The sequence below is a fragment of the Mustelus asterias genome, chromosome 3 (assembly GCF_964213995.1).
Source record: "Mustelus asterias chromosome 3, sMusAst1.hap1.1, whole genome shotgun sequence".
Classification (NCBI taxonomy): domain Eukaryota; kingdom Metazoa; phylum Chordata; class Chondrichthyes; order Carcharhiniformes; family Triakidae; genus Mustelus; species Mustelus asterias.
Genome location: NC_135803.1, coordinates 116,206,105 through 116,220,788, shown reverse-complemented (window position 1 = coordinate 116,220,788; position 14,684 = coordinate 116,206,105). Strand labels below are relative to the sequence as shown.

Below are 14,684 nucleotides of genomic sequence, written 5' to 3'. Positions count from 1 at the left end.
GGTTCACAGAAGGCAAAGGAGGTTGGAGTTTTCTGGCTTTGGCAGTCAAAATTGTGGTCAGGCTCCTGTAGTGATTGTTTTAATCCTGCAGGTAAAATAAATCAGTTCCTCTTCGCTGCCTGAAGTGATTTTCATTTTGGGGCAAGGTTATTTCCTTTGCTTGGGTGAGATTTCTCCCTGAGGTGTTAGTCTCAGACTGACTCACTGGACTATTCTTGTGGGTTAATCAGGCAGTTCTTATCACAAATCAGTTTCTGTCAAGTGACAATAGTATCAATATTTCCCATTGTTTTTGATTTGATTTAATTTGATTTATTATTGTCACATGTATGAACATACAGTGAAAAGTATTGTTTCTTGCACACTATACAAAGCATTCCATTCATAGAGAAGGAAACGAGAGTGCAGAATGTAGTGTTACAGTCATAGCTAGGGTGTGCACATTGTGCACATAATGGGTTGATGTCTAAGCAATTTGTCCCACAATGGGGGATGTTTGCTATCTCACCAGGATTCCAGCTGCGATCAGCCTCTGAAATGTCTTTATTTAAAATTCCATCTTCATGGGCCCAGCAAGTGTGGCAGCCATTATCATTTTAAATCTTCTTTATTGATGAGGGTAGTCAATGCCACCTGGGAAGGCCATTTGTACTTTATGGAACTTCCCAGGGAGACATTCAGATATGTCCATCTTGGTCTGTACAGAGGCCACTAAGGAGGCCACTTGGCCCTCTGGATCCATTATGGTAAGGTATGCGCCGAAATAAAGGGTAAATCTTCCTCATACGTTTTAGTGGCATATGACATGACCTAGGGTGATGCATCTCAGATGAGGCATTAAACCAAGGCTTTGTCTGCCTGCCCAGGTGAACATGAAAACAAATTACATATTGAAAAAGAGCAGGGAGTTCTCCTCGGTGTCCTCGACAATAACTATCCCATCAACATCACTGAAACAGATTTTCTGGTCATTATTACATTGATGTTGGTGGAAGCTTGCTGTGTGCAAATTGGCTGCTGTCCTTCCCACATTATTACAGCAACTACACTTCAAAAATAATTACTTGTAAAGTGCTTTGGAATATTCTGGAGTTGCAAAAGGTGCAAGTATTTTATTTTAAAATTACCTGGACAGACCAGAGAAGCTGGGAATTTGTTTCTCCTTATAGTGGATAATGTTAAGAGGAGATTAAATAGAGGCAGTTCAAATCATAAAGAAAAATTAATAAGGTGAAACTGGTTGAAGATTGCTATGATGTGGAGATGCCGGCGTTGGACTGGGGTAAGCACAGTAAGAAGTCTCACAACACCAGGTTAAAGTCCAACAGGTTTATTTGGTAGCAAATACCATAAGCTTTCGGAGCACAGCTCCTTCGTCAGATGGACTGACGAAGGAGCTGTGCTCCGAAAGCTTATGGTATTTGCTACTAAATAAACCTATTGGACTTTAACCTGGTGTTGTGAGACTTCTTACTGTGAAGATTGCTAACCAGAGGACACAGATTTAAATTAATTGGCAAAGAACCAGGCACTATAGTGTTTACTGCCTTATATGGTGGTGGAAACCATTTCAATATTAGCTTTCAAGAATAAATTAGATAAATATTTCAGGGGGAAAATAGCAGGGATCTGGGGGAAGGGGAGTGGGACAAACAAGATTGCTCTTTAAAAGTGCCCATCAACACTCAATGTCCCCTTCCATGTGGCACTATTCTATGATTCTATTTTCATCTATATCATCCCTTTATATGGAATGAAGTCCCAGGGCAATTGACAGAGGAGCAATGAGATAAAACAGGTATTGAGTCACAGCAGAAGAGATTAGAAGAGGTAAACAAAAGCTTGATCCAAATATTTGGTTTCAAGGCAGGCGTTAAAGGAGTATTGGGGGGGTAGCTGGAATGGTTCGGGAGATAATTCCAGAACACAACGCCCAAGCATCAATAGTGAAGCAAAAAGGGTGGGGGTACAAAACAGTTTAAAGAAAAAGTTTGAGTGGAGGTTACAGCAATTGGATAGGCGAGGTCACAATTTTTCTCTGGGTCAGCTCCTGATTATTTTTATTGACCTATTCCATCATTAACCTTTTTTTGCCTGGACAATCATCCCTTTCATAATTCAATCACTTCTACCCTATCAGGGACCTTTCCAGTTCTCCTATCCAACCCATAATTTTTTCAAGAAATGCTATGGTCATAGCTCCTTGAAAGTGGAGTCACAGGTGGACAGAGTGGTGAAGAAGGCATTCGGCATGCTTGGTTTCATCGATCAGAACATTGAATACAGGACTTGTTGAAGTCGTACAAGACATTGGTAAGGCCACACTTGGAATACTGTGTGCATTTCTGGTCACCCTATTATAGAAAGGATATTATTAAACTAGAAAGAGTGCAAAAAAGATTTACTAGGATGCTACCGGGACTTGATGGATTGAGTTATAAGGAGAGGCTGAATAGACTGGGACATTTTTCTCTGGAGCGTAGGAGGCTGAGGGGTGACCATATAGAGGTCTATAAAATAATGAGAGTCATAGACAAGGTAGATTGTCAATATTTTTTCCCAAAGGTAGGGAAGTCTAAAACTAGAGGGCATAGGTTTAAGGTGAGAGGGGAGAGATACAAAAGTGTCCAGAGGGGCAATTTTTTCACACAGAGGGTGGTGAGTGTCTGGAACAAGCTGGCAGAGGTAGTAGTAGAGGTGGGTACAATTTTATCTTTTAAAAAGCATTTAGATAGTTACATGGGTACGTTGGGTATAGAGGGATATGGGCCAAATGCGGGCAATTGGGATTAGCTTAGGGTTTTTTTTTAAAAAGGGCAGCATTGACAAGTTGGGCCGAAGGGCCTGTTTCCATGCTGTAAACCTCTATGACTCTCTGAGATTCTGTCAGACCTGCTGAGATTTTCCAGCATTTTCTGTTCTTGTTTCAGATTCCAGCATCCGCATTATTTTGCTTTTAACTTACTTTCTCTCTCTCGCATTGCACTTGGTGGAAACTTAAATCTCTAATTTCTTCCTGTTCTGATGAAAGGTCATCACCTGAAACGTTAACTCCGTTTGTAGGGGATGCCTGACCAGCTGTTTCCAGCATTTTCTCTTCTTAATTTCGGATTTCCGACAGCCATAGTATTTTTCCTCCCGAGGAAGCGTTAGATCATCAAAAGTTATTTCATTTTAAAGGGTTGCGCATAATCAAATTCAGTGAACAATTGTGTGAAAATATGCTCCACCACAATTTTGCTGGGGGTCAGGTAGGTTTCCTTCAACATGAAAGCAGAATGTCTGTGAAATCCACCCGTGAAACATACCCCTGGGGTGCTGCCCTCCTGCATTTGTGTGAATTTGTAATGTTCTGCTACCTGCAAATTGACAGTGTCCCCGGGTAGGTGAAGGGAAAAGAACAAAACTCTGGTCTTTTAACCCCTTTGCAAGATCATCCCGACTTCACAATACGTTTGCTGACGCATCAAAGCGCATTGGGAATAAATAAACACACACACACACACGCTGGGGTGAGAGACAAGACAATTCGGATGACAGTCAGATTTCCAGGCTTGCACAGGCGAGAAATTGGGGAGAGACAGAGAAAAAGCAACGCCACTTAGATTGGGAATGAACCTCTAATGCCAACTCGCTAAATGAACCCCACCCCCAGCATTTTCCAGTTGTTTACCCTTTGGCCGGCTTGATGCAAACAAATGAAAGTAGAATTTACTGTGGTGCTTTGCTTGCAGCAGCCAATAAAACCTGCTGACATTACACTGTATATGGAGAGCAGCAGCAGCAGCGAGAGAGAGAGCCGGCCGGTCAGCCAAGGGCACATGCTCCAGCAAGCCAGCCCACCCGCGGGGGCTCCTGGGAGTTGTAGTCTGCCGGCTCGGGGGCCGCAGCGGAAGTGAAGGGAACGCCGGCCCTGCGGCGAACTACAACCCCCGGCGGGCCGCGCGGCCGCCCAGCCGGCAGGAGGAGGTGGCCAAGCTCGGGGCTCCGCTGCGGGAGACAGCGTCTGTCACTCAACTCAGAGAAACTTTGTATCTGTCTTGTTGACATTTATCCGTGTCGCCTCCGTTACTTTGTAATTATTTTTACATAACCTTCTCTCAGTTTTATTTGTAGCCCCTCTGTATTATAACTCTCTCCTTCCAGTGCACACACACCCCCCACTCTCTCTCTATCTCCGGCCCCATGCAGTCTGAGTCAGGAATCGTTCCGGATTTTGAAGTCGGAGAGGAATTTCATGAAGAAGCGAAAACGTTTTACGAGCTGAAGAGTCAACCGCTGAGGCGCAGGTTAGTCAGTGGGTTGGGGTTGGCGTTGGGGTGGGATGGGAGGCTTGAAGAGGGTCTTGGTGCTGAGCTGGACATTGTGGACACTAGTCACTGCCGCCCTCTGCCAACCCCAGGATAAGGTGTCCCGCTTGTCCAGCGCTGCCTGGGGGAGGCGACCATCCACTGACACCCCCTCCCCACACACACACACATTCTCAAATGTCTCTTTAAACTCGTCCCAAATGTCAACACATTCCCCACTGCGCCGGCCAGTAGTGATGTCTCTCTCTCTAAAAATTGTGTCAAAAAACATGTTAAGGTCTGAAATGCCCCCTTTTAAAAACAAAAATCGAATGTCATCTTTGCATTGGTGTGTGTGTGCCAAATGCACATTCTCTCTGCATTCGGCTGAAGTTGTAAGGTTAAGCCAAGGAGGCAGCCCGATGCATTGCTCGCTCAAGCAGAAACTCGCTTCATCCTTTACAGCTACAATATATTACGAAGGCTCTCTCCAATCATTTTTTTTCCTTACAAAAATGAGAGAAAATCCCCGTCCATCGGCTTGTGGAAGCGTTTTGTTATTGTTGTCCAGATGTAAACAGGGAAGTCACATCTAACAGCTCGAATAATTGGTTGATATTTATCAGATTTTGACTTGTGGAACTGGGACACGTTGCATATTTGCAAGGGTGTATGTTTATTTTGTAAACTTGAACTGCTACACGTTTGGGTGTTACAGTAAAGACTTCGGATGGACTGATTTTTTTAGAGGACACTTCTTGTAAACAGTTTGCACAATTTATTTTTATATTCATGCCTTAACGCTACCGAAATATTCATCTGGGTGCACCAACAATTAAACCATATGGTAAGCACAGATGCTGTGACTCGCCCTCTCGGGGTTAATGTATGTATAGCCAGGGTGTTTCCAGGAGCTACTTTATTTGTTCAAGTGACATAACAGAAAATAAGTACGTTTTGGAGGATCTGAACACACACTTGTTTCATGACGAGTACTAATTGCAGGATTGGCTAACTTTTGCATTTGATATCACTGATCCCATATTATTCGATCCCTGAACATGTGATGTTCAAAGATGTGCAGGTTAGGTTGATTGGCCATGCTAAATGACCTTAGTGCCAGGGGATTCGCGGGGTAAATATGTGGGGGTTACAGGGTTAGGGCCTGGGTGAGATTGTGGTCGGTGCAGACTCGATGGGCCAAATGGCCTTCTTTTGCACTGTCGGGATTCTATGATCATAACCATACAAAAGTATGATGTGAGGGATGATTTAACATTATATCTTGCCCCAAACAGTGCTAAGTGATTCCATAACCACTATCTCTGTAGTCGTACCACATCGAGCCTGAATGGAAGTGGACAATTAAACAACAAACAAGAGGAAGAGGAGGCTCCACAAGTATCCTCATCCTCAATGATGGGAATGCCCAGCACAGCATTGCAAAAGACAAAGCTAAAGCATTTTCAACCATCATCGGCCAGAAGTACAGTGTGGATAATTCATCTTAGCCTCCTCCTGCAGGCCCTAGTATCACAGGTGCCAGTCTTCAGTCAATTCAATTCACTCCACGTATCCCTAAAAAGGAGCTGAAGGTGCTGGATACTGCAAAAGCTAGGGGCCCTGATAACATTCCAGCACCAGTACCACCTGTGCCCTTAGCCAACACTGGCATTACCTGGGCAATTTTCCACATTGTCAGGTATATCCTGTCCAAAAAAGTGAAACAAATCCAATTCAACCAATTACCATGCCTCTTCTCGATCATCAGCAAAATGATGAAAGGTGTTCTTGATGCTATTAAGTGACAACACTGCAATAACCTGCTCACTGACACAGTTTGGGTTCCACCAGGGGCACTTAGTTTGGAACACTGGGCTTCTGACCTCATAGAGCCTTGGTCAAAACATGCACAAAGAGCTGAACCCAAGGGGAAGTGAGAGTGACTGCTCTTGACATTTGCCTGAGTGTGGTACCTTGACATCAAAGCAGTATTTGATTGAGTCTGGTATCAAGGAGCACAAACAAAATTGAAGTCAGTGGGAATGGCGAAAACGCCAATTGTTGCTGTCTTAGCTAGCACAAAGAAAGATGTTTGTGGTTGTTGGAGGGCAATCGTCTCAGTCCCATGACATTACTATCTGGGTTAATCAGGGTAGTATCCAAGGGCCAACCATATTCAGCTGTAATATCAATGACCCTCCATAATAGCATCAGAAGTAGGGATGCCCCCTGATGATTTCATGGTGTTCGGTAATGTTTGCAGCTCCTAAGATAATAAAGCAGTCTGCGTCCTTATGGAGCAAAATCTGGACAACATTTAGGCTTGGGCTAACAAGTGGCAAGTAACATTTACGCTACACAATTGCCAGGCAATGACCATCTCCAAAAAGAGAGAATCGTGTCAATTCCCTGTGATATTCAATGGCATGACCATTGCTGAATCCGTCACTATCAACATCCTTGGGTTACCACCGACCAGAACTGAAAATAACCAACCATATAAATACTGTGGCTAAAAGACAGCTCAGAGATTGGACATTCTGAGGTGAATAACACACCACTTTGACTTCCTATAGCCTGTTTGCCATCCACAATGCACAAGTCAGAAGTATGATGGAATACTCTGGATGCGTGCCACTCCAACAATGCTCAAGAAGCTTGATACCATCCAGGACCACTAATTGGTACCCCATTCACCAATTTAAACATTCACCCCCTCCATTACCGACGCACAGTGGCTTGCAGCGTGTACCATGTACAAGATGCACTGCAGCAACTCGTCAAAACTTTTACTTCAGCACCTTCCAAACCTATGACCGTGACTATCTAGAAGGACGAGGCCAGAAGATGCATGGAAAGGCCACCACCAAGTTTCCCTTCATGCCACACACCACCCTGACTTGGAACTATATCACCGTTTCTTCACAGTCACTGGGTCAAAATCCCGGAACTCCTTTCCAGCGCTGTGGGTCTGTGGGTGCACCTACACTAGTTGGACAGCAGCATTTCAAGAAGGTAGCACAACACCACCTACTCAAGGGCAATTGGCATGAGCAATAATCATAGATCATAGAATCATAGAAACCCTACAGTGCAGAAGGAGGCCATTCAGCCCATCGAGTCTGCACCGACCACAATCCCACCCAGGCCCTACCCCCACATATTTACCCACTAATCCCTCTAACCTACGCATCCCAGGACTCTAAGGGGCAATTTTTAACCTGGCCAATCAACCTAACCCGCACATCTTTGGACTGTGGGAGGAAACCGGAGCACCCGGAGGAAACCCACGCAGACACGAGGAGAATGTGCAAACTCCACACAGACAGTGACCCGAGCCGGGAATCGAACCCGGGACCCTGGAGCTGTGAAGCAGCAGTGCTAACCACTGTGCTACCTTGCCAGCAATGCCCACATCCCATGAAAGAATTTAAAAAAGGAACGGATTTGGATCAAGTATCTGTTCTCCCAATCATTGTTGTAGAAAATAACAATACATGTTCTTTTCACCACTTCATTAGTTATCAGTAACTCATCCTGATTCTGTTTATTTATGGAGAGCTTTTTGCAAGAAATGTTGTCTCCTGTCCTTTCAATATTGTCCTGCTTTATTCTGAAGCAGATTGTAGCCAAATCTTGTGGAGACCAGAACCAAATCCATGATCTACCCTCGGCCCTAATTACTCAGTATAATAATCTGTCCAATTCAGATTAGATCACATCGAATTTTAAAGCACCATGCTATTTCATTTGTGAAATTATGCCTTCAGATCTGTTCATCCGACACTTTCAGTTATTTCTAGGACAGATGTGATTAATTAACACAAGTGATTGTTTTCCTCTACCTGTCCCCAGAGACAGGTGTACTTTTCCAGATTATTTCTACACCTGCTTCTGGTAGCTTAATCTTCAGGTGGCAACAATTTGTTGTTCTTGAAGATAAGCTTTTCTGCAGTGCTCTATTTTGCACCATTATAATGTACCCAAGCAAATTATTATGTGAACTTAAATGATTTGCTGTGATAGAGTTGTTTAAGTTTGGTGCAGGCAAAAGCAAAATATTTTACAGAATTATTTTTTAAAAAGTCTAGTTTAGTTCTGACTTTTTAAATTCACTCAATAAGTTTGTGGAGCATAGGAACGCGAGTTGGCCATTTAGCCTTGAAATACCTTCACCAACAATAAAGTTGTACTTTTGAAAGAATCCTGAGTAACAAATGTCATTGTATGCAATTAGTTTAATCTTACCAGGGTGGAAGAGTCAATTACTAGGGGGCATAGGTTTAAGGTGAAAGGGGCAAGGTTTAAAGGAAATGTATGAGGCAAGTTTTTTTACACACAGGGTGGTGGATCCCTGGAACTCACTGCCGGGGAGGTAGTGGAAGCCGATACGATAGTGACTTTTAGGGGGCGTCTTGACAAATACATGAATAGGATGGGAATAGAGGGATATGGTCCCCGGAAGTGTAGGGGGTTTTAGTTCAGACGGGCAGCATGGTCGGTGCAGGCTTGGAGGGCTGTAGGTCTTATTCCTGTGCTGTAATTTTTTTTGTTCTTTGATTGTATTTTGTGGGGCGGCACAGTAGCACAGTGGTTAGCACTGCTGCTTCACAGCTCCAGGGACCCGGGTTCGATTCCCGGCTTGGGTCACTGTCTGTGTGGAGTTTGCACAGTATCCTCGTGTCTGCATGGGTTTTCTCCGGGTGCTCCAGTTTCCTCCCACAGTCCAAAGATGTGCGGGTTAGGTTGATTGGCCATGCTAAAATTGCCCCTTAGTGCCCTGAGATGCGTAGGTTAGAGGGGTTAGCGGGTAAATATGTAGGGATATGGGGGTAGGGCCTGGGTGGGATTGTGGTCGGTGCAGACTCAATGGGCCAAATGGCCTCTTTCTGCACTGTAGGGTTTCTATGATTCTATGATTAGTTTTTGGGTTTAAATTTCTTCACTTTTGTCTGCTGCCTGATCTCCATTTCCTCTTTGACATTTAATTTGCTGTTGAAATCACCTTCTTTCAATTCCCCAATATTACCTGATTTCATCCCTACCTCTGTTCCTCTTTTGTTATTGCCCCAATTCCTGTTTCAATTGCCTGATTAGAGTTCTCTCGAGCTCTCCATTCCAATCTTCCCACTTCCATCATTCAGCCATTCAGAATGCTGTTTTACCCATCACCCATGTCTATTCTAACACATGGAAAGCTTGCTTTAAGATCTACAATCTCGCTGGAAAATTCCTCCATCATCATACCTCTCCACCAGCCCATTTTTCTCCACTCCACCACAATTGCTTACTCCTTCCTCAGCCTTCGTTGCCTTCGCCTTTGAAAATTCTGTTGTTATCTCCCTCCTTGCCTTCAGAAATTTCCTTTTGCCTCTTTTCCATGTGCTTTTGGCCCCTGCCTTGTAAACCTTTTTCTTTTGTACGTATTGACCATTATAAATAATAAGTAGCTGCTGTTCAAGTAGAACTACTTAAGTTATTGAATGTTCAAAAGGAAGAGTGTTGCAGTTGTGTGAAATGGCCACTGTGTGGCTTTTTCTTTAGTCTGGGCAAATTCATTCGGGTCTGAACAGATATAAAGTTATCTAATTTAGGTTGGTAGAAATTTGGGGTTTGGGCCAAATCCACGTAGTTCTTCTCCTTTCAAAATATGATATTTAAATTTATCTAAGGCAGTACACGTGCTCTTCAATATACATTGATTTGCTTTCTGTTTAGGTAGCACATGCCGAAGTTATATCTTCCAGATCTTTCTATATTAAGAAATGTCATTATTTGATGAAAACCACTATGGATTAAACATTAAATATAGTAATCTATGGTTAAAATATGATAAATAATTCGTGGAAGTTAGTGCATGTTAGCAATAAAACTTCTGGTTTACTGTTGTTTATGGATAATCTTTTATATATTGCTAAATCTTGAGTAATTTTATGATATGCAGATATCCAGAAGCTATAATTGGTGTACATTTATTGTGCTTACTAAATAAAACATTGGGGATTAACATGAATGATGTAACATCTATTGCTAAATTAAGATTGAAGGCTACCTGGATTTATTGCTAGTCTCTAGGCAGCCAAGCAGCACAAAATTAGTTTACAAAATGCCTGCCACTTACTCTGACCAGATAGGGAAACGCTATGAAGTAAAGGGCTGTGGCAATTTACAAGGCACACATTACTTACTGTCCTGTACTGTAATAAAATGCAGAAAATTGTCTGCAAAATTCTCAGTGCAAGCATTCAATTAGGGCTTCCCAATGTGTAACCGAACATATACACTGAAATAAATATCTAGATTGTACAACCTGATCAGACTTGATTTGAAATTTTTGAATACTGTGTTTTACAGATAGTTATCCCTGGATATGGAATGCACTGCAGTTTGACAATGATGGCAAATTACAATAATACACATTTTTGAGGACAGTCTTAGAAAATGTGCGGGAATCTTGAGCGCTCCCTATAATTTCCACTGTATTTAATTATGGTAAAGTAACATTTTTGAATATATTAATTTTTTTGTTAGCTTGTTCCCAGAGTAAGATGTGTGCAGAGAACTCATTGGAATTATTTGTTTGCAATTGGACTTTCTTTTAGCATTTTAGACACAAAACTACATAAGGAAGCATCTGAAAACATATATCAACCTTATTAAATTTACAATTTACTTAAGATGCTGTCAAGGATAGAACAGTAAAACTTAGCATCATAGAACACAGAAGGAGGGCATTCAGCCCACTGTGCCTGTTTTTGCTTTTGTAAGAGCTATCCAATTGGTCCTAACCTTGCTCTTTCCCCATAGGTCGGCACATTTTTTAGTCTTCAAGTATTTATCCCTTTCTCTGTTGAAAATGACTATTGAATATGCTTTCATTACCCAGTGCATTCCAGATCATGACAACCTGTGAATGATTGATGAGTTTGTTTTAAAGCAATTACAGTTCTGTATTGAACGTTGCAACATAAAATGTTATCAACATATATTTGTAGCAATGTTTGTTTCAACTGAGCCTCTGTATAGTTTGATGTTGAGCATTTAGGACTGGAACATGTAGGATCATTTCTAAACATTGAGAAAACTGTTTCAGGATAATGGGACAACTAAATGTACCTGTTAGCAAGAGTATTTAAATCCTGCAATTTCGTTCTCTTTGATGAGAACTATAATGTTGTCTAATTGTAAAATACTGCAGTTTTCTTTAGGTGTGGCAATCATCTGAAAGCCAAATCATCAAACCAAAACGTATCTTTGTTTACAATCAGTTGAACAAAAGCTACCAGTGCAGACTCTTGAAATGTATCCAGTGGATGGTCAAAGTTGCTTTTACGAATCAAAGCAAGTTTTGCATCAAATGATGCCAAATTAGTAGTTGAAGTTTAATTGCTGCATTGTAAACTAAATTAGCAAATGTAGTTTTGGAATTTTAATCATAATTGATCAAAAATCACAGAACAGAAGAGAAATCATGGTTTTCTTTGCTCAGCATTTGGGCTTTTCTCTGTGTATTGTAATTTTACTTTAGTATCTGTATTCAGATACTGCAATTGTGGGTAGTCTGCTGACATTGTACTTTGCTTCAGAGTAAATAACTAGGCCTAGACATTGTGCTGAGAATGTATAATGCATATTTTCACATTGCACATTGATGCGCTATCAATAAGGCGAAAGACTACCGACATGCCAATATAAGTGTAGGCTTTTATTCACAACAGAATCAGGAGCAGATCCCAACAAATAACCGACCTGGACTGAACAAGGGGGAGGAGACAGCCACCTTTATACTAGGTGCTGAGGGGAGGACCCAAACTGGAAGGGGATGTGTCCAGGTATGACAAGCACACGCAACAGTGGTCCATATAGGACAAAGGCACAACTGAGGTCCACCACACACATGTAATGCATTCATAAAGTTAGCATCCTTTTTTAAAAGGATGTTACTGTCCGTAGGGTGAATGATGTAGGTTTTCTCTTCTGATGGTGGTATCAGGATGGTATGCAGCTTGGAATAGAACTTGCTGCTCATGGTGTGTGGCAGGTGTGAATGTTTATGCTGGGATGAAGTGCTGAACTATCAGGTTGCTTTCTCTTGGTGTCGAGCTTCTTGAGGGTTATTAGAGCTGCACTCATCCAAGCATATTCCTGACTTGTGCCTTGTGGATGGTGGACAGGTTTTGGGGAGGTAGGAGTTGAGTTACTCTCTGCAGAATTCCCAGCCTTTGACCTTGCTCTTTTCATGGTATTTATGTGGCTAGTTCCTTTAGTTTTCTGGTCAATGGTAACATCCAAAATTTTGAAGGTGAGAATTCAGTAATTGTAATTCTTTTGAATATCAAGAGCAGATGGTTAGATTCTCTATTGTTGGAGATGATAACTGCCTGACATTTGTGTGCTATGGGTTTTATTTGCCACCTATCAGCCAACATTGAATGTTGTCCAGATTATGCTATTTGAGGGCACAGGCAGTTTCATTATCTCAGGAGTCGCAAATTGTACTGAACATGATGAAATCATCAGTGAACTTTCCCACTTCTGACCTAATAATGGAGAGGTCATTGAAGCAACTGAACATAGTTGGGACAGGACACTACCCTGAGGGACACCTGCAGTAATGTCCTAGGACTAAGATAATTGACTTCAAACAACTACAGCCATCTTCCTTTGACTGTTGACGACACCTTCCATCATTTTACTGATGATGGAGAGTAGACTGATTGTGGTAATTGGCTGAATTGCATTTGCCCTGCTTTTTGTGGACAGTACAAACCTGGGCAGTTTTCCACATTGCTGGGTAGATGTCAGTGTGATAACAGTACAGGGACAGCTCTTCCGACCATCCTCTGTCAACCATAGCTCTGCCAGAACTGTATCCCACATTTAAGTCTTGCCCTTTCTTTATCTTTGGCTTCTTCACTCAGCTCTGGTTTTCCAACACCTCAACTAAAAATGTTCACCCTTGTGTTTAAATCCTTTAATGCTCTCACCCTACCCTGTCTCTGTACTCTTCTCTAGCCCTGTAATCCACACTTTAGACTCTGCCTTTCTTACCCTGGCCTCTTGTGAATCCCATACTCCCTTTATAACATAGTTGGTGGACTTTCTTTTCTGTGCCTGGGCATCAAACTCTAGCAATACCTCCCGAAGCCTCTCTGGCTGTATACCATCCTCTCCTTGACTAAGGCACATCTTGAAATGCCCCCTTTGACTAAGCATTTGGTCACCCCTTGTAATGTTTCATGCTGCAGGGTTAGGAGATCAGTGCAAGATTAAGAGGGTGGCAACTTTACACATTAGCTATTCAGTGGCCTTTTCGATTCAACATCCAGTTTTATGGCAAATTGTATTGAATTATGATGTTTTGTGCAATCAACCTTTCAGAAACTTTGAGACTACCTAAATCCAAGCTGTGTTGAACCCGTGATATCCACAGAGAAAATAGACTTTTATCCCATCAGTTTGGGGTAAGATAGGAATTTGGCCCTGGTCTAACAATTTTTTTTGGATCAAAGTCAATGTTTAAACAAGTTAATGATATTGATCTTCTTTTAAGGTCAGCATTAAACAGGTTATTTAAAATAAATTCTTGTTAAAACAGCGAAGAAAGAAATGTCCTATAAAAATATTAAGAATTTGTCTGTTGGGATTGCCAGCAATCATTTCTAGGCGTTAAGAGGTGCTAACCTACTGTATCACTTTGTGCCTGACTTTATATTTCTTTCTATATGGTGATGAGTGAAACTGTGACAAAAACAATTGAAATACTACATTATCCTGATGTCACATGACTGAGCTGAAGGAATAATATATTATAAACTGTACTGTATTTTAGATGGATATTAAATTAAGGCCCCATCTGTATGTTCCACAGCATGTCAAAGATCCCAGATTTTTCAATTGTGGTGAGCAAGGAGTTCTTAGTGTATTGGCCAACATTTCTCCTTTAACCACCAACCAGACACAACTGGCCATTCATTTTGCTGCTGAGTGTGGAATCTTGTGCAAAAATGGCAGCTGTGTTTGCCCACATAGCAGTGATTATACTTTAAAACGAATTCATTTTTGTTTAGCATTTTTGGGATATCGCTGATACATTAATTATTCAATACAATCTAAGAGCAAGATTGTTTCCATTTTTTCTAACTTGAGGAATACATAATTGTATGTGCTTGAGGTGATGTTGGAATTTGTAGTTAGTTGATTTTTATTTGTGCTTCCGATTGGATACATTTCCTTGATGTTGGGGGCAGCCATGTTTTTGGCCATCAGTGAATTAGGTGGCTCAGTCATCCTGTTTGTACAGGCTGGTGAAGCAATTTTGTGCACTTGTAAACTTTGGGGAAAGTAGATCTGACACAGCAATGGTACTGTTGATTCTCAGATTTTTTTTTT

General features: G+C 41.8%; 1 protein-coding gene across 5 annotated transcripts in view; it reads left to right on the top strand.

Moving 5' to 3' along the window:
• Positions 1-3,941: 3,941 nt before the first annotated feature.
• The window catches only part of LOC144491531 (microphthalmia-associated transcription factor-like), a 293,006-nt gene continuing 282,263 nt past the window's right edge, over positions 3,942-14,684 (top strand). For 2 of the 5 annotated variants that reach the window (XM_078209460.1, XM_078209458.1), the window contains exon 1: positions 3,942-4,289. In XM_078209460.1, coding sequence (XP_078065586.1) covers positions 4,186-4,289 — 104 coding nt within the window. In that variant the 5' untranslated portion in view covers positions 3,942-4,185. Of the gene's footprint in view, positions 4,290-10,646; positions 10,785-12,446; positions 12,478-14,684 lie in introns of those variants that run through there. The other 3 variants (XM_078209462.1, XM_078209461.1, XM_078209466.1) reach the window with 3 other exon arrangements.